The sequence below is a fragment of the Perna viridis genome, chromosome 13, assembly GCF_037379345.1.
Source record: "Perna viridis isolate PV_CMFRI_1.1 ecotype Kerala chromosome 13, ASM3737934v1, whole genome shotgun sequence".
In the NCBI taxonomy this organism is placed as follows: Eukaryota; Metazoa; Mollusca; class Bivalvia; order Mytilida; family Mytilidae; genus Perna; species Perna viridis.
Genome location: NC_142457.1, coordinates 9,657,870 through 9,680,054, shown reverse-complemented (window position 1 = coordinate 9,680,054; position 22,185 = coordinate 9,657,870). Strand labels below are relative to the sequence as shown.

Sequence of the window (22,185 nt, the reverse complement as noted above, 5' to 3'; positions counted from 1 at the left end):
AGGACAGGAACGAGATGGGGTGGCACAGTTTGAAGGCAACAGAAAAGGTTGCCAGAGACCGACTGTCCGAGAGATCTGTGACTCGCCTTATGTTTCACGAAGAGTGATGATGATAGGTAGGTATAAAATAACTTATGATAGTTCGGAAGAACTGAATGTTTTACTTATTTTATGTTTATATATGACATGTTGTTTAAGAGTAATTAAGGGAACCAAGGTTATAGCGGTAATCAAAAGAATGTAATTCAGGGACAAAGACCAGACATGGAAAACAGACATACACAACAAAGACCATAAAGTAACTTAAATCATACATACAAAGTAACATAGGCAAATGAGCAACTCGGACTCCACTAATATCTGGGAGCATGGACCAGGTGCAACGGTAGGGTAAGCGTCCTCTGCTTTTCTAGAAACACCCGCCGAGTTGCTCATAAAAAAGTCAAGTCAGGGGTAGACGAAAGGGGAAAGGAAAACTATGACACGTCGAACAAATCAGTTTTCATGGCGCAGATGAATACACCAGAACCGGATTTACAAATCGGAATCTTTCATTGAAAAATTTTGAGATTGAACTTACCCGCAAAGTGACGTTTGTCGCTTACTCAAAGCCACAAATTTCGAAAAAGGAAGCCGAATCTAGCTCCGAGATGTTTTACAATGTGCATTACATCGAACAGAGCCTCAGTGTTTTAAGAGATTTTAAATTTGAATTTTGCAGTACTGGTTTCGTTAAATAATTTATGGTAAATCCGGATCCGAACAATAGATATTTGAAAGTGATAAAGTAAAATTGTATTTGCAACTCTTATATGTTGCACAGAAATCGAATAAACAACCACACTGTGTAACGAGGAAGAAAGGGTGACTAAATATATGAGATAACGACTACTTTTGTACTGACTCCGCATTTATTAACACTACACCGTCCGTCTTTGTGCACTTGATATTGTTTTATATTAATTGTTTGTTTCATTCCCCTACAGACTCTATCCTCTATTTTTTGTGAAAATGCAAACGTAAACAAACCAAACATAGTCGCCATAACCCGGCACAATGTAAGTTTTTGCATTTATTATTAATATCTGCATTAGTATTATGAACATAGATAAGTTTTATGCATTTTGTTGAAGTTTCAACGTTTTTTGTTATGTCATTTCGACAACATACCTACCTGTGCAAAAATTATCGATTACGTCATTACTTACCTTGAATTCATGATTGCAATATGTTATTTGAGACAATATTGTATAGCATTACACACTTTTTACCCATAAACACGTTGTTAAATTTTCGTAAAGTTTTTGTCTAACACCCCTCTATTTTTGAGTTTCCAAAAGTATGGAAAGCCAGTTTATCAATGCAAAAGCACTGATTTTTGGATTTTTGAATATTTCTGATCTTTGAACAAAGTTAAGTGTATGTCCAACCTTTTCACATGTTTGAATGATATTTTGGTCGAACTATGAACATTTTTTAAGTATCATGTATGAAGGACTTTTTGTGTCATAATGTGTTTTTTGATACTTTGTATGTTATTGTTATTTATATGCTATATTTAGTAGTTCGGTGTTACATAGGGCTTTATTTGTATTTTTCAGCTTCTTACCATCAATTGACTACATATACACATCATTTCAATCGTTCATCAGCATATCATGTACCATGCTACTTGTGAGGATTGCGATGTAATAAAGTGGTTAACTTCTCTGTAGTCTTTTTATTTGAAGCAAATAATTGGGAAGCAGAACAGTAAGAAGATTACTTGGCATCATATTATTTGGATGTGACAATCGAAAATGGCAAATTCTGGTGATAAGTCAGAAGAAATTGACAATGTAGTTCAACCTGATTTAGAGGATACTGAGGAGTATGTTGAAACTTCTACAGAGACTCGTGTTCGAAAATTGACTCTTAAAGGGAAAGAACTATTCGATAACAGAAAAAGAAACTTTACCTTGAAATTAGCTGTTGTTAAAAGTGATTTACAACTTCTCGTCAGAAACATTGAAGCATATTCAAATGATTTAAGTTCTCTCGAAGACATAAGAAAAGAAATTATTTCACGTACATCGAAATTTGACAAACTATGCCAGGAGTACATGGGTTTCCTGAGTCGCACAAATACAGATGAATGTGCCGATGCAATTCAAGAAATTTGATACGAGATAAACGAGTTTTCTCAAATTGTGGAGAGAGATTCACGTCGAATCAATGTTTACATAAAAGCCTTGATAGAAGATGAAAGATTATCACATAGTAGACATTCACGTGAACGGAGTAGATCGCATAAACAATCGTCACAGTCTTCAACAGGATCATCTCTTGCTATGGCAAAGGCCAGGGCCGAAGAAGCAAAAAATAGAGCTTTCTATGCAGAAAAGGAAGCTGCACTACTGAAAGAAAATGCACTGTTAGAAATGCAAGAAACTGTTGAAGCAGACAGGCTAGTTAAGCATAAAGCTGATTTGAAAGCGGATTTGGACTTACTTTCAATGAAAAAGGAAGCTGCAGCTACCGAAGCCGTCGTGGGTGTTTTAGAATCCGAGTTTGAGGAGGATCTGTCACAAGTCATTGATGAACCGCCGCTTGACGCTAAGATAAAGACAGCAGTGTACGTCGATCGTTTAGCACCCGTTACGTTTGTAAATGATCCAAAAATTTCTAAAGATTCGACACCTCCTGTATTGGACAAAACTTCATCGAAATGTGATAAACCAACAATCAGCTTTCATTTACCTCGAACTCGATTTGATTCTGAGCCTGCTACTTCTACGTTTTCGTCATATTTGAATCCAAATTCAGCTCCATTTGTGCCTAATTCCGTCAATGACAATCAGAAAGATCACGAATATCCTGATACTAACAACAATCACAAAGTACAATCGATTGCATCAGACTTCACTTCGTTTTTGTTGAAACGTGACCTACTACACTCAAGATTCAATACCTTTGATGATCGTCCTGAATTCTATCCTTCATGGAAGTCTAGTTTCAAGAAAATAGTCAATGAAATCCGAGTTGATGCGTCAGAAGAAATTGATCTTCTTGTGAAATGGACCGGATCTGAATCTCGATCACATGTTCAGAGCATAAAAGTAGCAAACACATACGATCCAGAAAAGGCGGTAAGACTAATTTAGGCTAGATTAGACGAACGATATGGCAGCCCCGAACACATCGATCAAGCGATTAGAAAGAAACTTGATAACTTTCCACGAATCACAAATGACTACTCGAAATTATATGTACTGTCAGATATTTTGGCAGAGATCGTCTCTATAAAGTAAAACGAAAGCTATGGATGTCTTTTGTCATACTTCGATTGTTCCGTAGGAGTGAAACCCATAGTTGCTAAACTTCCTATTCGCCTACAAGAGAGATGGACTCGTACCGCGGTTGATTACAATGAAAGGAATGGTACTATTTATCCGCCTTTTAGGATATTTGCTGACTTTGTTCATAAACAGAGCACGATAAAGAACAATCCATGCTTTTCGTTTGAAACGACACAGAGGAATGCCGTAGCCACAAGGAGTAAATTTTCAATGCTAATAGTTCGTAGAAATGAGTCAGTAGAACAAGTAGAGACTAACAATATGGCTATATCTAGTGGAAACCAGGAAAGATGTCCGATTCATGGCTCAAATCGTTCGTTAAATGACTGTAGAGCATTTCTTCCGAAATCGATACAAGATAGAAAGCGAATCCTCAGACAAAACAGAATGTGCTTCCGATGTTGCAATTCGAACTCTCATATATCACGTGATTGCCATGAAACTGTCAAATGTCGTTATTGTGAAAAGACTGATCATGCTACGGCTCTTCACGTCCACAAGGATAGAAATCATAGAAACGTAGGCTCTACAAAGCATGGCGGGGAGCCATCGAATTACTCAGGTCAGGGTCAAGATAAAGGACCAGAAAAAACAGTCAACGCCAAGTGTACACAAATATGTCATGATAGATTTGGAGGCAAGTCATGTGCCAAGATTGTGCTAGTGAACTTATTCTTGAGAGATGAACCCCACAGAAAATTACAAGTGTATGCACTTCTTGATGATCAATCAAATAGGACACTTGGAAAGTCAGAACTCTTTGATTATTTTGGATCAACTAGTATGTCTGATTACATACTCTGTACGTGTAATGGCAAGTCTCAAATCTCTGGAAGGAAGCTTGAAGGACTTGTAGTAGAAACTCTCGATCAAAACACTGAACTGGAGTTGCCTAGTATATTAGAAAATGATCAGTTACCGGATACGCCAGATGAAATTCCAGTTCCTGAAGTCGCTAAATATCATCCTCATTTGCGAGATATCGCCAAGTTCATTCCTCCATTGAATGCAGAGTCTAAGATACTTCTCCTTATCGGTCGTGACTTGATAGAAGCACACCATGTGCAGGATCAGATAGTAGGACCTCACGACTCTCCTTATGCGCAAAAACTTCCTCTAGGGTGGACCATAATCGGAGAAACGTGTCTCGGAAAACAACATTATCCAGACGAAGCTCGTGTCAAGAAGACATACTAGTGTGCTACCGAGCGACTTTCAATATTTCCGCCGTGTGAAAATGATCTGAAGGTTGAGGAAACTGCAATTTTGGCATCGAAAGCCAGTGGATTAGGCGAAAATGTTTTCGTACGTACCGTCGATGATGATAAACCGGGACTGTCGAGAGATGATAGAGAGTTTATTGGTATAATGGACGAACATTTTCAGAAAGACGACGAAAACAATTGGACAGCCCCACTTCCGTTCCGTTTTGAACGACCTCGTCTGCCTAATAACAAAACTCAAGCGTTGAAGAGAGCAAGAATGTTGGATGCCAATCTGCGTAAAGATAAACGAGAACATTTCTTCACCTTTATGAAAGGTATACTCGACAAAGGTAATGCGGAAATTGCACCAGAAATTGATCAAGACCAAGAACAGTGGTATTTACCTATCTTCGGTGTTTACCACCCCAAAAAAACCTGGAAAACTCCGAGCAGTTTTCGACTCATCGGCGAAGTACGATAACATATCTCTAAATGATGTACTCTTGAGTGGTCAGGACTTAACGAACAGTCTTTTAGGCGTCTTGCTTCTATTCAGGAAAGAACCCGTAGCTATGATGGGAGATATTGAACAAATGTTTTATGCATTCAAAGTCAACATAGAACACAGAGATTACCTAAGATTTTTTTGGTATGCCGACAATGACTTTGCCAAACCGCTTACCATATACAGAATGCGTGTCCATGTGTTTGGCAATAGCCCGAGCCCAGCTGTGGCCAGCTTTGGACTTCGCAGAACAGCTCTTGAAGGGAAACTTAAATTTGGATCAGATATGACAAACTTTGTGTCGAAAGATTTTAATGTGGACGACGGATTAACGTCACAGCCAACTTCAGAAACTGCGATAGACTTGATGAAAAGGACGCAAAAAGCGCTGCATAAATTTGGTAACTTGCGACTGCATAAAATATCTTCGAATAAGGAGGAAGTCATGAACGCTTTCGACTCTGAGGACCTTGCGAAAGAACTAAAGGACTTGGATCTTGACTCTGAAATTCTTCCCGTGCAACGAAGTCTAGGCATGAATTGGGATCTTAGCTCAGATAGTTTCATGTATCAAATTGACAACGGCATCAAACCGTGTACTGGTTGTGGTATGTTATCCACAATAAACAGCATATACGACCCTTTAGGCTTTTTAGCGCCTGTGACAGTTCGTGGAAAACTTATTCTTCGAATAGTGATGACTCAATCTGGAGATTCTTCGTGGGACGACCCACTTCCGCCTTGTCAGTTCGAACAGTGGGACGATTGGAGAACCTCATTGTTTGCATTAGAGAATCTGAGAATATCTAGAATGTTCGTACCGATTTCGTTTAGTTCTTCTGAAATCAAGACTGTACACATTTACTCAGATGCCTCCGAGAAGGCTATAGCAGCCGTTGGATATTTACAGCTCGAATCTGATAGTAAGAAACCCGGACTAGGATTTATCATGGGCAAGGCAAAGGTCGCGCCTCAGCATGGACATACAATTCCGAGATTGGAATTATGCGGGGCAGTTCTAGCGACAGAGTTAGGACAGACTATATCTGATCAACTCAGTATTCCGCTCACGGACATAAGATATCATACTGACAGTAAGGTAGTTTTAGGCTACATCTACAACTCTTCTCGTAGATTTTACACATATGTGAGCAACAGAGTCGCCAAGATTCATAAGTTATCAAAACCAACATAGTGGTCATATGTTCACACAGAACGCAACCCAGCTGATATTGGAACTCGGTCAGTAAACGCGGAAAATCTCGAAAGAAGTATGTGGTTAAAAGGTCCGCCGGATAAAATGTCTACTGATGAAATGAATCTCTCTAAAAGTGACACTTCATATGATCTTCAAGACCCAGAAAAAGACAACGAAGTGCGTGCGGAAATTTCCTGTAACAAAAGTGTTAGTAGTCAGAAATCGTTAGGATCAGATCGTTTCTGTAGATTTGGATCTTGGGAATCGCTTATTCGTGGAGTTACATTCTTGATTAAAGTCATTGCTAGAAGAAAGTCTATGGACAAAACTGAATCATTTCGAGAGACCGAGTTATTCGTCATCAAAGCCGTTCAACAAGATTTCTATGAAAACGAATTAGAATCTTTAAAACACAAACTACCTGTCGGAAAAGGCAGCAGTCTTGCTGGTCTGAACCCATTCATTGATTCTTCAGGATGCATTCGTGTAGGAGGCCGCATCAATATGGCAAATGTGAGTGAAGATGAACGAAACCCTATAATATTGCCAAGTAAAGGCTGGATCGCAACTTTAATAGTGCGTTTCTACCATTCTACGACTCAACATGAAGGCCGTCATTTGACATCTGGAGCCATTAGAAGTGCTGGCTATTGGATTTTTGGGCAAAAGCGATTGGTTTCGTCGATTTTACACAAGTGTGTCACGTGTAGAAAGCTGCGTCGTAGCACTGAGCAACAGATGATGGCTGATTTGCTAAAGGACCGACTAAAACCTGATCCGCCGTTTACCTCCGTAGGTATAGACACCTTTGGACCGTGGTCTGTGGTAACACGACGCACGAGAGGCGGAGTCACTAATTCAAAGAGATGGGCGATAATCTTTACTTGTATTGCCACAAGAAGCGTTCATTTGGAAGTTGTTGAAGATATGAGCTCTTCCTGTTTCATTAACGCCTTCAAAAGATTCGTCTCTATTCGTGGTGATGTGAAACGTATTCGTTCTGATCGTGGGACTAATTTTGTAGGAGCCACTGATCATCTCGGCATAAAAGCAGTTAGTGTCGAAGACTCTCCGATCAAAGACTACTTGTTTGACAATGGTATCGAGTGGCATTTTAATTCCCAACACTCATCACTTATGGGTGGTTCCTGGGAAAGGATGATACAAACAACTAGACGCATCCTCGATTCAATGATGGCACAGCTTCCCGAAAAAGAACTCTCGCACGAAGTATTGGTGACTTTCCTTGCTGAAGTGTCGGCTATCATTAACTCTTGACCTCTAACTTGTGTTTCGTCAGATTCTGATGAGCCATTCCCACTCACTCCGTCTTTGCTGATAACTCAAAAACCGAATGTGCTCATTCCAAAGGACGTTTCATATGACTGTAAAGACATGTACCACGCTCAGTGGAAAAGAGTTCAGTATTTGGCTGATGTGTTTTGGCGTCGATGGCGTATAGATTATTTACAGTCGCTTCAAAGTCGTAGGAAATGGATTGAACCGTCTGACAATCTCAGTGAAGGAGATATTGTGTTGCTCAAAGACAAACAAGTCAACCGTCTATCTTGGCCAATGGGAATTATTGTGAAAGTGTTTCCAAGTTCTGACAAATTAGTTCGTAAAGCTGAGGTACAGATTGCTCGTACTATTGACAATAATTGTGTGAAAAAGTACAATTTCGTCAGACCAGTTACCGAACTGGTAGTACTATTGCCAACGAAAGTTGATGTTTAGGTGGCAACATAAGATGCCAGGCGGGGAGTGTACTGACTCCGCATTTATTAACACTCCACCGTCCGTCTTTGTGCACTAGATATTGTTTTATATTAATTGTTTGTTTCATTCCCTACAGACTCTATCCTCTATTTTTTGAAATGCAAACGTAAACAAACCAAACATAGTCGCCATAACCCGGCACAATGTAAGTTTTTGCATTAATTATTAATATCTGCATTTAGTATTATGAACATAGATAAGTTTTATGCATTTTGTTGAAGTTTCAACGTTTTTTGTTATGTCATTTCGACAACATACCTACCTGTGCTAAAATTATCGATTACGTCATTACTTACCTTGAATTCATGATTGCAATATGTTATTTGAGACAATATTGTATAGCATTACACACTTTTTACCCATAAACACGTTGTTAAATTTTCGTAAAGTTTTTGTCTAACACCCCTCTATTTTTGAGTTTCCAAAAGTATGGAAAGCCAATTATCAATGCAAAAGCACTGATTTTTGGATTTTTGAATATTTCTGATCTTTGAACAAAGTTAAGTGTATGTCCAACCTTTTCACATGTTTGAATGATATTTTGGTCGAACTATGAACATTTTTTAAGTATCATGTATGAAGGACTTTTTGTGTCATAATGTGTTTTTTGATACTTTGTATGTTATTGTTATTTATATGCTATATTTAGTAGTTCGGTGTTACATAGGGCTTTATTTGTATTTTTCAGCTTCTTACCATCAATTGACTACATATACACATCATTTCAATCGTTCATCAGCATATCATGTACCATGCTACTTGTGAGGATTGCGATGTAATAAAGTGGTTAACTTCTCTGTAGTCTTTTTATTTGAAGCAAATAATTGGGAAGCAGAACAGTAAGAAGATTACTTGGCATCATATTATTTGGATGTGACAATCGAAAATGGCAAATTCTGGTGATAAGTCAGAAGAAATTGACAATGTAGTTCAACCTGATTTAGAGGATACTGAGGAGTATGTTGAAACTTCTACAGAGACTCGTGTTCGAAAATTGACTCTTAAAGGGAAAGAACTATTCGATAACAGAAAAAGAAACTTTACCTTGAAATTAGCTGTTGTTAAAAGTGATTTACAACTTCTCGTCAGAAACATTGAAGCATATTCAAATGATTTAAGTTCTCTCGAAGACTTAAGAAAAGAAATTATTTCACGTACATCGAAATTTGACAAACTATGCCAGGAGTACATGGGTTTCCTGAGTCGCACAAATACAGATGAATGTGCCGATGCAATTCAAGAAATTTGATACGAGATAAACGAGTTTTCTCAAATTGTGGAGAGAGATTCACGTCGAATCAATGTTTACATAAAAGCCTTGATAGAAGATGAAAGATTATCACATAGTAGACATTCACGTGAACGGAGTAGATCGCATAAACAATCGTCACAGTCTTCAACAGGGTCATCTCTTGCTATGGCAAAGGCCAGGGCCGAAGAAGCAAAAAATAGAGCTTTCTATGCAGAAAAGGAAGCTGCACTACTGAAAGAAAATGCACTGTTAGAAATGCAAGAAACTGTTGAAGCAGACAGGCGAGTTAAACATAAGGCTGATTTGAAAGCGGATTTGGACTTACTTTCAATGAAAAAGGAAGCTGCAGCTACCGAAGCCGTCGTGGGTGTTTTAGAATCCGAGTTTGAGGAGGATCTGTCACAAGTCATTGATGAACCGCCGCTTGACGCTAAGATAAAGACAGCAGTGTACGTCGATCGTTTAGCACCCGTTACGTTTGTAAATGATCCAAAAATTTCTGAAGATTCGACACCTCCTGTATTGGACAAAACTTCATCGAAATGTGATAAACCAACAATCAGCTTTCATTTACCTCGAACTCGATTTGATTCTGAGCCTGCTACTTCTACGTTTTCGTCACATTTGAATCCAAATTCAGCTCCATTTGTGCCTAATTCCGTCAATGACAATCAGAAAGATCACGAATATCCTGATACTAACAACAATCACAAAGTACAATCGATTGCATCAGACTTCACTTCGTTTTTGTTGAAACGTGACCTACTACACTCAAGATTCAATACCTTTGATGATCGTCCTGAATTCTATCCTTCATGGAAGTCTAGTTTCAAGAAAATAGTCAATGAAATCCGAGTTGATGCGTCAGAAGAAATTGATCTTCTTGTGAAATGGACCGGATCTGAATCTCGATCACATGTTCAGAGCATAAAAGTAGCAAACACATACGATCCAGAAAAGGCGGTAAGACTAATTTAGGCTAGATTAGACGAACGATATGGCAGCCCCGAACACATCGATCAAGCGATTAGAAAGAAACTTGATAACTTTCCACGAATCACAAATGACTACTCGAAATTATATGTACTGTCAGATATTTTGGCAGAGATCGTCTCTATAAAGTAAAACGAAAGCTATGGATGTCTTTTTTCATACTTCGATTGTTCCGTAGGAGTGAAACCCATAGTTGCTAAACTTCCTATTCGCCTACAAGAGAGATGGACTCGTACCGCGGTTGATTACAATGAAAGGAATGGTACTATTTATCCGCCTTTTAGGATATTTGCTGACTTTGTTCATAAACAGAGCACGATAAAGAACAATCCATGCTTTTCGTTTGAAACGACACAGAGGAATGCCGTAGCCACAAGGAGTAAATTTTCAATGCTAATAGTTCGTAGAAATGAGTCAGTAGAACAAGTAGAGACTAACAATATGGCTATATCTAGTGGAAACCAGGAAAGATGTCCGATTCATGGCTCAAATCGTTCGTTAAATGACTGTAGAGCATTTCTTCCGAAATCGATACAAGATAGAAAGCGAATCCTCAGACAAAACAGAATGTGCTTCCGATGTTGCAATTCGAACTCTCATATATCACGTGATTGCCATGAAACTGTCAAATGTCGTTATTGTGAAAAGACTGATCATGCTACGGCTCTTCACGTCCACAAGGATAGAAATCATAGAAACGTAGGCTCTACAAAGCATGGCGGGGAGCCATCGAATTACTCAGGTCAGGGTCAAGATAAAGGACCAGAAAAAACAGTCAACGCCAAGTGTACACAAATATGTCATGATAGATTTGGAGGCAAGTCATGTGCCAAGATTGTGCTAGTGAACGTATTCTTGAGAGATGAACCCCACAGAAAATTACAAGTGTATGCACTTCTTGATGATCAATCAAATAGGACACTTGGAAAGTCAGAACTCTTTGATTATTTTGGATCAACTAGTATGTCTAATTACATACTCTCTACGTGTAATGGCAAGTCTCAAATCTCTGGAAGTAAGCTTGAAGGACTTGTAGTAGAAACTCTCGATCAAAACACTGAACTGGAGTTGCCTAGTATATTAGAAAATGATCAGTTACCGGATACGCCAGATGAAATTCCAGTTCCTGAAGTCGCTAAATATCATCCTCATTTGCGAGATATCGCCAAGTTCATTCCTCCATTGAATGCAGAGTCTAAGATACTTCTCCTTATCGGTCGTGACTTGATAGAAGCACACCATGTGCAGGATCAGATAGTAGGACCTCACGACTCTCCTTATGCGCAAAAACTTCCTCTAGGGTGGACCATAATCGGAGAAACGTGTCTCGGAAAACAACATTATCCAGACGAAGCTCGTGTCAAGAAGACATACTAGTGTGCTACCGAGCGACTTTCAATATTTCCGCCGTGTGAAAATGATCTGAAGGTTGAGGAAACTGCAATTTTGGCATCGAAAGCCAGTGGATTAGGCGAAAATGTTTTCGTACGTACCGTCGATGATGATAAACCGGGACTATCGAGAGATGATAGAGAGTTTATTGGTATAATGGACGAACATTTTCAGAAAGACGACGAAAACAATTGGACAGCCCCACTTCCGTTCCGTTTTGAACGACCTCGTCTGCCTAATAACAAAACTCAAGCGTTGAAGAGAGCAAGAATGTTGGATGCTAATCTGCGTAAAGATAAACGAGAACATTTCTTCACCTTTATGAAAGGTATACTGACAAAGGTAATGCGGAAATTGCACCAGAAATTGATCAAGACCAAGAACAGTGGTATTTACCTATCTTCGGTGTTTACCACCCCAAAAAAACCTGGAAAACTCCGAGCAGTTTTCGACTCATCGGCGAAGTACGATAACATATCTCTAAATGATGTACTCTTGAGTGGTCAGGACTTAACGAACAGTCTTTTAGGCGTCTTGCTTCTATTCAGGAAAGAACCCGTAGCTATGATGGGAGATATTGAACAAATGTTTTATGCATTCAAAGTCAACATAGAACACAGAGATTACCTAAGATTTTTTTGGTATGCCGACAATGACTTTGCCAAACCGCTTACCATATACAGAATGCGTGTCCATGTGTTTGGCAATAGCCCGAGCCCAGCTGTGGCCAGCTTTGGACTTCGCAGAACAGCTCTTAAAGGGAAACTTCAATTTGGATCAGATATGACAAACTTTGTGTCGAAAGATTTTAATGTGGACGACGGATTAACGTCACAGCCAACTTCAGAAACTGCGATAGACTTGATGAAAAGGACGCAAAAAGCGCTGCATAAATTTGGTAACTTGCGACTGCATAAAATATCTTCGAATAAGGAGGAAGTCATGAACGCTTTCGACTCTGAGGACCTTGCGAAAGAACTAAAGGACTTGGATCTTGAGACTCTGAAATTCTTCCCGTGCAACGAAGTCTAGGCATGAATTGGGATCTTAGCTCAGATAGTTTCATGTATCAAATTGACAACGGCATCAAACCGTATACTCGTTGTGGTATGTTATCCACAATAAACAGCATATACGACCCTTTAGGCTTTTTAGCGCCTGTGACAGTTCGTGGAAAACTTATTCTTCGAATAGTGATGACTCAATCAGGAGATTCTTCGTGGGACGACCCACTTCCGCCTAGTCAGTTCGAACAGTGGGACGATTGGAGAACCTCATTGTTTGCATTAGAGAATCTGAGAATATCTAGAATGTTCGTACCGATTTCGTTTAGTTCTTCTGAAATCAAGACTGTACACATTTACTCAGATGCCTCCGAGAAGGCTATAGCAGCCGTTGGATATTTACAGCTCGAATCTGATAGTAAGAAACCCGGACTAGGATTTATCACGGGCAAGGCAAAGGTCGCGCCTCAGCATGGACATACAATTCCGAGATTGGAATTATGCGGGGCAGTTCTAGCGACAGAGTTAGGACAGACTATATCTGATCAACTCAGTATTCCGCTCACGGACATAAGATATCATACTGACAGTAAGGTAGTTTTAGGCTACATCTACAACTCTTCTCGTAGATTTTACACATATGTGAGCAACAGAGTCGCCAAGATTCATAAGTTATCAAAACCAACATAGTGGTCATATGTTCACACAGAACGCAACCCAGCTGATATTGGAACTCGGTCAGTAAACGCGGAAAATCTCGAAAGAAGTATGTGGTTAAAAGGTCCGCCGGATAAAATGTCTACTGATGAAATGAATCTCTCTAAAAGTGACACTTCATATGATCTTCAAGACCCAGAAAAAGACAACGAAGTGCGTGCGGAAATTTCCTGTAACAAAAGTGTTAGTAGTCAGAAATCGTTAGGATCAGATCGTTTCTGTAGATTTGGATCTTGGGAATCGCTTATTCGTGGAGTTACATTCTTGATTAAAGTCATTGCTAGAAGAAAGTCTATGGACAAAACTGAATCATTTCGAGAGACCGAGTTATTCGTCATCAAAGCCGTTCAACAAGATTTCTATGAAAACGAATTAGAATCTTTAAAACACAAACTACCTGTCGGAAAAGGCAGCAGTCTTGCTGGTCTGAACCCATTCATTGATTCTTCAGGATGCATTCGTGTAGGAGGCCGCATCAATATGGCAAATGTGAGTGAAGATGAACGAAACCCTATAATATTGCCAAGTAAAGGCTGGATCGCAACTTTAATAGTGCGTTTCTACCATTCTACGACTCAACATGAAGGCCGTCATTTGACATCTGGAGCCATTAGAAGTGCTGGCTATTGGATTTTTGGGCAAAAGCGATTGGTTTCGTCGATTTTACACAAGTGTGTCACGTGTAGAAAGCTGCGTCGTAGCACTGAGCAACAGATGATGGCTGATTTGCTAAAGGACCGACTAAAACCTGATCCGCCGTTTACCTCCGTAGGTATAGACACCTTTGGACCGTGGTCTGTGGTAACACGACGCACGAGAGGCGGAGTCGCTAATTCAAAGAGATGGGCGATAATCTTTACTTGTATTGCCACAAGAAGCGTTCATTTGGAAGTTGTTGAAGATATGAGCTCTTCCTGTTTCATTAACGCCTTCAAAAGATTCGTCTCTATTCGTGGTGATGTGAAACGTATTCGTTCTGATCGTGGGACTAATTTTGTAGGAGCCACTGATCATCTCGGCATAAAAGCAGTTAGTGTCGAAGACTCTCCGATCAAAGACTACTTGTTTGACAATGGTATCGAGTGGCATTTTAATTCCCAACACTCATCACTTATGGGTGGTTCCTGGGAAAGGATGATACAAACAACTAGACGCATCCTCGATTCAATGATGGCACAGCTTCCCGAAAAAGAACTCTCGCACGAAGTATTGGTGACTTTCCTTGCTGAAGTGTCGGCTATCATTAACTCTTGACCTCTAACTTGTGTTTCGTCAGATTCTGATGAGCCATTCCCACTCACACCGTCTTTGCTGATAACTCAAAAACCGAATGTGCTCATTCCAAAGGACGTTTCATATGACTGTAAAGACATGTACCACGCTCAGCGGAAAAGAGTTCAGTATTTGGCTGATGTGTTTTGGCGTCGATGGCGTATAGATTATTTACAGTCGCTTCAAAGTCGTAGGAAATGGATTGAACCGTCTGACAATCTCAGTGAAGGAGATATTGTGTTGCTCAAAGACAAACAAGTCAACCGTCTATCTTGGCCAATGGGAATTATTGTGAAAGTGTTTCCAAGTTCTGACAAATTAGTTCGTAAAGCTGAGGTACAAATTGCTCGTACTATTGACAATAATTGTGTGAAAAAGTACAATTTCGTCAGACCAGTTACCGAACTGGTAGTACTATTGCCAACGAAAGTTGATGTTTAGGTGGCAACATAAGATGCCAGGCGGGGAGTGTACTGGCTCCGCATTTATTAACACTCCACCGTCCGTCTTTGTGCACTAGATATTGTTTTATATTAATTGTTTGTTTCATTCCCTACAGACTCTATCCTCTATTTTTTGAAATGCAAACGTAAACAAACCAAACATAGTCGCCATAACCCGGCACAATGTAAGTTTTTGCATTAATTATTAATATCTGCATTTAGTATTATGAACATAGATAAGTTTTATGCATTTTGTTGAAGTTTCAACGTTTTTTGTTATGTCATTTCGACAACATACCTACCTGTGCTAAAATTATCGATTACGTCATTACTTACCTTGAATTCATGATTGCAATATGTTATTTTAGACAATATTGTATAGCATTACACACTTTTTACCCATAAACATGTTGTTAAATTTTCGTAAAGTTTTTGTCTAACACCCCTCTATTTTTGAGTTTCCAAAAGTATGGAAAGCCAGTTTATCAATGCAAAAGCACTGATTTTTGGATTTTTGAATATTTCTGATCTTTGAACAAAGTTAAGTGTATGTCCAACCTTTTCACATGTTTGAATGATATTTTGGTCGAACTATGAACATTTTTTAAGTATCATGTATGAAGGACTTTTTGTGTCATAATGTGTTTTTTGATACTTTGTATGTTATTGTTATTTATATGCTATATTTAGTAGTTCGGTGTTACATAGGGCTTTATTTGTATTTTTCAGCTTCTTACCATCAATTGACTACATATACACATCATTTCAATCGTTCATCAGCATATCATGTACCATGCTACTTGTGAGGATTGCGATGTAATAAAGTGGTTAACTTTTCTGTAGTCCTTTTATTTGAAGCAAATAATTGGGAGGCAGAACAGTAAGAAGATTACTTGGCATCATATTATTTGGATGTGACAATCGAAAATGGCAGATTCTGGTGATAAGTCAGAAGAAATTGACAATGTAGTTCAACCTGATTTAGAGGATACTGAGGAGTATGTTGAAACTTCTACAGAGACTCGTGTTCGAAAATTGACTCTTAAAGGGAAAGAACTATTCGATAACAGAAAAAGAACCTTTACCTTGAAATTAGCTGTTGTTAAAAGTGATTTACAACTTCTCGTCAGAAACATTGAAGCATATTCAAATGACTTAAGTTCTCTCGAAGACTTAAGAAAAGAAATTATTTCACGTACATCGAAATTTGACAAACTACGCCAGGAGTACATGGATTTCCTGAGTCGCACAAATACAGATGAATGTGCCGATGCAATTCAAGAAATTCGATACGAGATAAACGAGTTTTCTCAAATTGTGGAGAGAGATTCACGTCGAATCAATGTTTACATAAAAGCCTTGACAGAAGATGAAAGATTATCACATAGTAGACATTCACGTGAACGGAGTAAATCGCATAAACAGATCTTCAACAGGATCATCTCTTGCTATGGCAAAGGCCAGGGCTGAAGAAGCAAAAATTAGAGCTTTCTATGCAGAAAAGGAAGCTGCACTGCTGAAAGAAAATGCACTGTTAGAAATGCAAGAAACTGTTGAAGTAGCTAGGCTAGTTAAACATAAGGCTGATTTGAAAGCGGATTTGGACTTACTTTCAATGAAAAAGGAAGCTGCAGCTACCGAAGCCGTCGTGGGTGTTTTAGAATCCGAGTTTGAGGAGGATCTGTCACAAGTCATTTATGAACCGCCGCTTGACGCTAAGATAAAGACAGCAGTGTACGTCGATCGTTTAGCACCCGTTACGTTTGTAAATGATCCAAAAACTTCTAAAGATTCGACACCTCCTGTATTGGACAAAACTTCATCGAAACGTGATAAACCGACAATCAGCTTTCATTTACCTCGAACTCGATTTGATTCTGAGCCTGCTACTTCTACGTTTTCGTCACATTTGAATCCAAATTCAGCTCCATTTGTGCCTAATTCCGTCAATGACAATCAGAAAGAGCACGAATATCCTGATACTAACAACAATCACAAAATACAATCGATTGCATCAGACTTCACTTCGTTTTTGTTGAAACGTGACCTACTACACTTAAGATTCAATACCTTTGATGATCGTCCTGAATTCTTTCCTTCATGGAAGTCTAGTTTCAAGAAAATAGTCAATGAAATCCGAGTTGATGCGTCAGAAGAAATTGATCTTCTTGTGAAATGGACCGGATCTGAATCTCGATCACATGTTCAGAGCATAAAAGCAGCAAACACATACGATCCAGAAAAGGCTGTAAGACTAATTTGGGCTAGATTAGACGAACGATATGGCAGCCCCGAACACATCGATCAAGCGATTAGAAAGAAACTTGATAACTTTCCACGAATCACAAATGACTACTCGAAATTATATGTACTGTCAGATATTTTGGCAGAGATCGTCTCTATAAAGGAAAATGAAAGCTATGGATGTCTTTTTTCATACTTCGATTGTTCCGTAGGAGTGAAACCCATAGTTGGTAAACTTCCTATTCACCTACAAGAGAGATGGACTCGTACCGCGGTTGATTACAATGAAAGGAATGGTACTATTTATCCGCCTTTTAGGATATTTGCTGACTTTGTTCATAAACAGAGCACGATAAAGAACAATCCATGCTTTTCGTCTGAAACGACACAGAGGAATGCCGTAGCCACAAGGAGTAAACCTTTCAATGCTAATAGTTCGTAGAAATGAGTCAGTAGAACAAGTAGAGACTAACAATATGGCTATATCTAGTGGAAACCAGGAAAGATGTCCGATTCATGGCTCAAATCATTCGTTAAATGACTGTAGAGCATTTCTTTCGAAATCGATACAAGATAGAAAGACAAAACAGAATATGCTTCCGATGTTGCAATTCGAACTCTCATATATCACGTGATTGCCATGAAACTGTCAAATGTCGTTATTGTGAAAAGACTGATCATGCTACGGCTCTTCACGTCCACAAGGATAGAAATCAGAGAAACGTAGGCTCTACAAAGCATGGTGGGGAGCCATCGAATGACTCAGGTCAGGGTCAAGATAAAGGACCAGAAAAAACAGTCAACGCCAAGTGTACACAAATATGTCATGATAGATTTGGAGGCAAGTCATGTGCCAAGATTGTGCTAGTGAACGTATTCTTGAGAGATGAACCCCACAGAAAATTACAAGTGTATGCACTTCTTGATGATCAATCAAATAGGACACTTGGAAAGTCAGAACTCTTTGATTATTTTGGATCAACTAGTATGTCTGATTACATACTCTCTACGTGTAATGCCAAGTCTCAAATCTTTGGAAGGAAGCTTGAAGGACTTGTAGTAGAAACTCTCGATCAAAACACTGAACTGGAGTTGCCTAGTATATTAGAAAATGATCAGTTACTGGATACGCCAGATGAAATTCCAGTTCCTGAAGTCGCTAAATATCATCCTCATTTGCGAGATATCACCAAGTTCATTCCTCCATTGAATGCAGAGTCTAAGATACTTCTCCTTATCGGTCGTGACTTGATAGAAGCACACCATGTGCAGGATCAGATAGTAGAACCTCACGACTCTCCTTATGCGCAAAAACTTCCTCTAGGGTGGACCATAATTGGAGAAACGTGTCTCGGAAAACAACATTATCCAGACGAAGCTCGTGTCAAGAAGGCATACTGGTGTGCTACCGAGCGACTTTCAATATTTTCGCCGTGTGAAAACGATCTGAAGGTTGAGAAAACTGCAATTTTGGAATCGAAAGCCAGTGGATTAGGCGGAAATCTTTTCGTACGTACCGTCGATGATGATAAACCGGGACTATCGAGAGATGATAGAGAGTTTATTGGTATAATGGACGAACATTTTCAGAAATACGACGACAACAATTGGACAGCCCCACTTCCGTTCCGTTTTGAACGACCTCGTCTGCCTAATAACAAAACTCAAGCGTTGAAGAGAGCGAGAATGTTGGATGCTAATCTGCGTAAAGATCAAGATAAACGAGAACATTTCTTCACCTTTATGAAAGGTATACTCGACAAAGGTAATGCGGAAATTGCACCAGAAATTGATCAAGACCAAGAACAGTGGTATTTACCTATCTTCGGTGTTTACCACCCCAAAAAACCTGGACAACTCCGAGCAGTTTTCGACTCATCGGCGAAGTACGATAACATATCTCTAAATGATGTACTCTTGAGTGGTCAGGACTTAACGAGCAGTCTTTTAGGCGTCTTGCTTCGATTCAGGAAAGAACCCGTAGCTATGATGGGAGATATTGAACAAATGTTTTATACATTCAAAGAACATAGAACACAGAGATTACCTAAGATTTTTTTGGTATGCCGACAATGACTTTGCCAAACCGCTTACCATATACAGAATGCGTGTCCATGTGTTTGGCAATAGCCCGAGCCCAGCAGTGGCCAGCTTTGGACAGCTCTTGAAGGGAAACTTGAATTTGGATCAGATATGACAAACTTTGTGTCGAAAGATTTTTATGTGGACGACGGATTAACGTCACAGCCAACTTCAGAAACTGCGATAGACTTGATGAAAAGGACGCAAAAAGCGCTGCATAAATTTGGTAGCTTGCGACTGCATAAAATATCTTCGAATAAGGAGGAAGTCATGAACGCTTTCGACTCTGAGGACCTTACGAAAGAACTAAAGGACTTGGATCTAGACTCTGAAATTCATCCCGTGCAACGAAGTCTAGGCATGAATTGGGATCTTAGCCCAGATAGTTTCATGTATCAAATTGACAACGGCATCAAACCGTATACTCGTCGTGGTATGTTATCCACAATAAACAGCATATACGACCCTTTAGGCTTTTTAGCGCCTGTGACAGTTCGTGGAAAACTTATTCTTCGAACAGTGATGACTCAATCTGGAGATTCTTCGTGGGACGACCCACTTCCGCCTAGTCAGTTCGAACAGTGGGACGATTGGAGAACCTCATTGTTTGCATTAGAGAATCTGAGAATATCTAGAATGTTCATATCGATTTCGTTTAGTTCTTCTGAAATCAAGACTGTACACATTTACTCAGATGCCTCCGAGAAGGCTATAGCAGCCGTTGGATATTTGCAGCTCGAATCTGATAGTAAGAAACCCGAACTAGGATTTATCATGGGCAAGGCAAAGGTCGCGCCTCAGCATGGACATACAATTCCGAGATTGGAATTATGAGGGGCAGTTCTAGCGACAGAGTTAGGACAGACTATATCTGATCAACTCAGTATTCCGCTCACGAACATAAGATATCATACTGACAGTAAAGTAGTTTTAGGCTACATATACAACTCTTCTCGTAGATTTTACACATATGTGAGCAACAGAGTCGCCAAGATTTATAAGTTATCAAAACCAACACAGTGGTCATATGTTCACACAGAACGCAATCCAGCTGATATTGGAACTCGGTCAGTCAACGCGGAAAATCTCGAAAGAAGTATGTGTTTAAAAGGTCCGCCGGATAAAATGTCTACTGTTGAAATGAATTTCTCTAAAAGTGACACTTCATATGATCTTCAAGACCCAGAAAAAGACCACGAAGGGCGTCCGGAAATCTCCTGTAACAAAAGTGTTAGTAGTTAGAAATCGTTAGGATAAGATCGTTTCTGTAGATTTGGATCTTGGAAATCGCTTATTCGTGGAGTCACATTCTTGATTAAAGTCATTGCTAGAAGAAAGTCTATGGACAAAACTGAATCATTTCGAGAGACCGAGTTATTCGTCATCAAAGCCGTTCAACAAGATTTCTATGCAAACGAATTAGAATCTTTAAAACACAAACTACCTGTCGGAAAAGGCAGCAGTCTTGCTGGTCTGAACCCATTCATTGATTCTTCAGGATGCATTCGTGTAGGAGGCCGCATCAATATGGCAAATGTGAGTGAAAATGAACGAAACCCTATAATATTGCCAAGTAAAGGCTGGATCGCAACTTTAATAGTGCGTTTCTATCATTCTACGACTCAACATCAAGGCCGTCATTTGACATCTGGAGCCATTAGAAGTGCTGGCTATTGGATTGTTGGGCAAAAGCGATTGGTTTCGTCGATTTTACACAAGTGTGTCACGTGTAGAAAGCTGCGTCGTAGCACTGAGCAACAGATGATGGCTGATTTGCCAAAGGACCGACTAAAACCTGACCCGCCGTTTACCTCCGTAGGTATAGACACCTTTGAACCGTGGTCTGTGGTAACACGACGCACGAGAGGCGGAGTCGCTAATTCAAAGAGATGGGCGATAATCTTTACTTGTATGGCCACAAGAGGCGTTCATTTGGAAGTTGTTGAAGATATGAGCTCTTCCTGTTTCATTAACGCCTTCAAAAGATTCGTCTCTATTCGTGTTGATGTGAAACTTATTCGTTCTGATCGTGGGACTAATTTTGTAGGAGCCACTGATCATCTCGACATAAAAGCAGTTAGTGTCGAAGACTCTCCGATCAAAGACTACTTGTTTGACAGTGGTATCGAGTGGCATTTTAATTCCCCACACTCATCACATATGGGTGGTTCCTGGGAAAGGATGATACAAACAACTAGACGCATCCTCGATTCAATGATGGCACAGCTTCCCGAAAAAGAACTCTCGCACGAAGTATTGGTGACTTTCCTTGCTGAAGTGTCGGCTATCATTAACTCTCGACCTCTAACTTGTGTTTCGTCAGATTCTGATGAGCCATTCCCACTCACACCGTCTTTGCTGATAACTCAAAAACCGAATGTGCTCATTCCAAAGGACGTTTCATATGACTGTAAAGACATGTACCACGCTCAGTGGAAAAGAGTTCAGTATTTGGCTGATGTGTTTTGGCGTCGATGACGTATAGATTATTTACAGTCGCTTCAAAGTCGTAGGAAATGGATTGAACCGTCTGACAATCTCAGTGAAGGAGATATTATGTTGCTCAAAGACAAACAAGTCAACCGTCTATCTTGGCCAATGGGAATTATTGTGAAAGTGTTTCCAAGTTCTGACAAATTAGTTCGTAAAGCTGAGGTACAGATTGCTCGTACGATTGACAATAATTGTGTGAAAAAGTACAATTTCGTCAGACCAGTTACCGAACTGGTAGTACTATTGCCAAAGAAAGTTGATGTTTAGG

The 22,185-nt window shown here is 39.6% G+C and overlaps 9 protein-coding genes across 9 annotated transcripts; all 9 read left to right on the top strand.

Annotated features, from left to right (window-relative positions):
- Positions 1-898: 898 nt before the first annotated feature.
- On the top strand, positions 899-3,143 carry LOC148599501 (uncharacterized). The gene is made up of 2 exons (XM_088559833.1): positions 899-1,058; positions 1,602-3,143. Exon 2 carries the CDS (start codon positions 2,331-2,333, stop codon positions 3,141-3,143), a length of 813 nt encoding a protein of 270 aa, XP_088415959.1. The 5' UTR covers positions 899-1,058; positions 1,602-2,330.
- Positions 3,144-4,896: 1,753 nt separating this feature from the next.
- LOC148599500 (uncharacterized) lies at positions 4,897-6,243 on the top strand. Its single transcript, XM_088557338.1, has one exon. It carries the CDS (start codon positions 4,897-4,899, stop codon positions 6,241-6,243), a length of 1,347 nt encoding a protein of 448 aa, XP_088413464.1.
- A 78-nt stretch (positions 6,244-6,321) lies between these two features.
- Positions 6,322-8,822, top strand: LOC148599499 (uncharacterized). Its single transcript, XM_088559831.1, has 2 exons — positions 6,322-8,170; positions 8,714-8,822. Exon 1 carries the CDS (start codon positions 6,322-6,324, stop codon positions 7,522-7,524), a length of 1,203 nt encoding a protein of 400 aa, XP_088415957.1. The 3' UTR covers positions 7,525-8,170; positions 8,714-8,822.
- A 587-nt stretch (positions 8,823-9,409) lies between these two features.
- On the top strand, positions 9,410-10,255 carry LOC148599498 (uncharacterized). The gene has a single exon (XM_088559835.1). It carries the CDS (start codon positions 9,443-9,445, stop codon positions 10,253-10,255), a length of 813 nt encoding a protein of 270 aa, XP_088415961.1. The 5' UTR covers positions 9,410-9,442.
- A 405-nt stretch (positions 10,256-10,660) lies between these two features.
- Positions 10,661-11,660, top strand: LOC148599497 (uncharacterized). The gene has a single exon (XM_088559832.1). It carries the CDS (start codon positions 10,661-10,663, stop codon positions 11,645-11,647), a length of 987 nt encoding a protein of 328 aa, XP_088415958.1. The 3' UTR covers positions 11,648-11,660.
- A 158-nt stretch (positions 11,661-11,818) lies between these two features.
- Positions 11,819-12,694, top strand: LOC148599496 (uncharacterized). The gene has a single exon (XM_088557337.1). The coding sequence runs from the start codon at positions 11,819-11,821 to the stop codon at positions 12,692-12,694; it is 876 nt and encodes a 291-aa protein (XP_088413463.1).
- Positions 12,695-12,858: 164 nt separating this feature from the next.
- LOC148599495 (uncharacterized) lies at positions 12,859-13,356 on the top strand. The gene has a single exon (XM_088557332.1). The coding sequence runs from the start codon at positions 12,859-12,861 to the stop codon at positions 13,354-13,356; it is 498 nt and encodes a 165-aa protein (XP_088413458.1).
- A 105-nt stretch (positions 13,357-13,461) lies between these two features.
- LOC148599494 (uncharacterized) lies at positions 13,462-14,637 on the top strand. Its single transcript, XM_088557328.1, has one exon. The coding sequence runs from the start codon at positions 13,462-13,464 to the stop codon at positions 14,635-14,637; it is 1,176 nt and encodes a 391-aa protein (XP_088413454.1).
- Positions 14,638-20,765: 6,128 nt separating this feature from the next.
- On the top strand, positions 20,766-21,902 carry LOC148599493 (uncharacterized). Its single transcript, XM_088557327.1, has one exon. It carries the CDS (start codon positions 20,766-20,768, stop codon positions 21,900-21,902), a length of 1,137 nt encoding a protein of 378 aa, XP_088413453.1.
- The last annotated feature ends 283 nt before the right edge of the window (positions 21,903-22,185 follow it).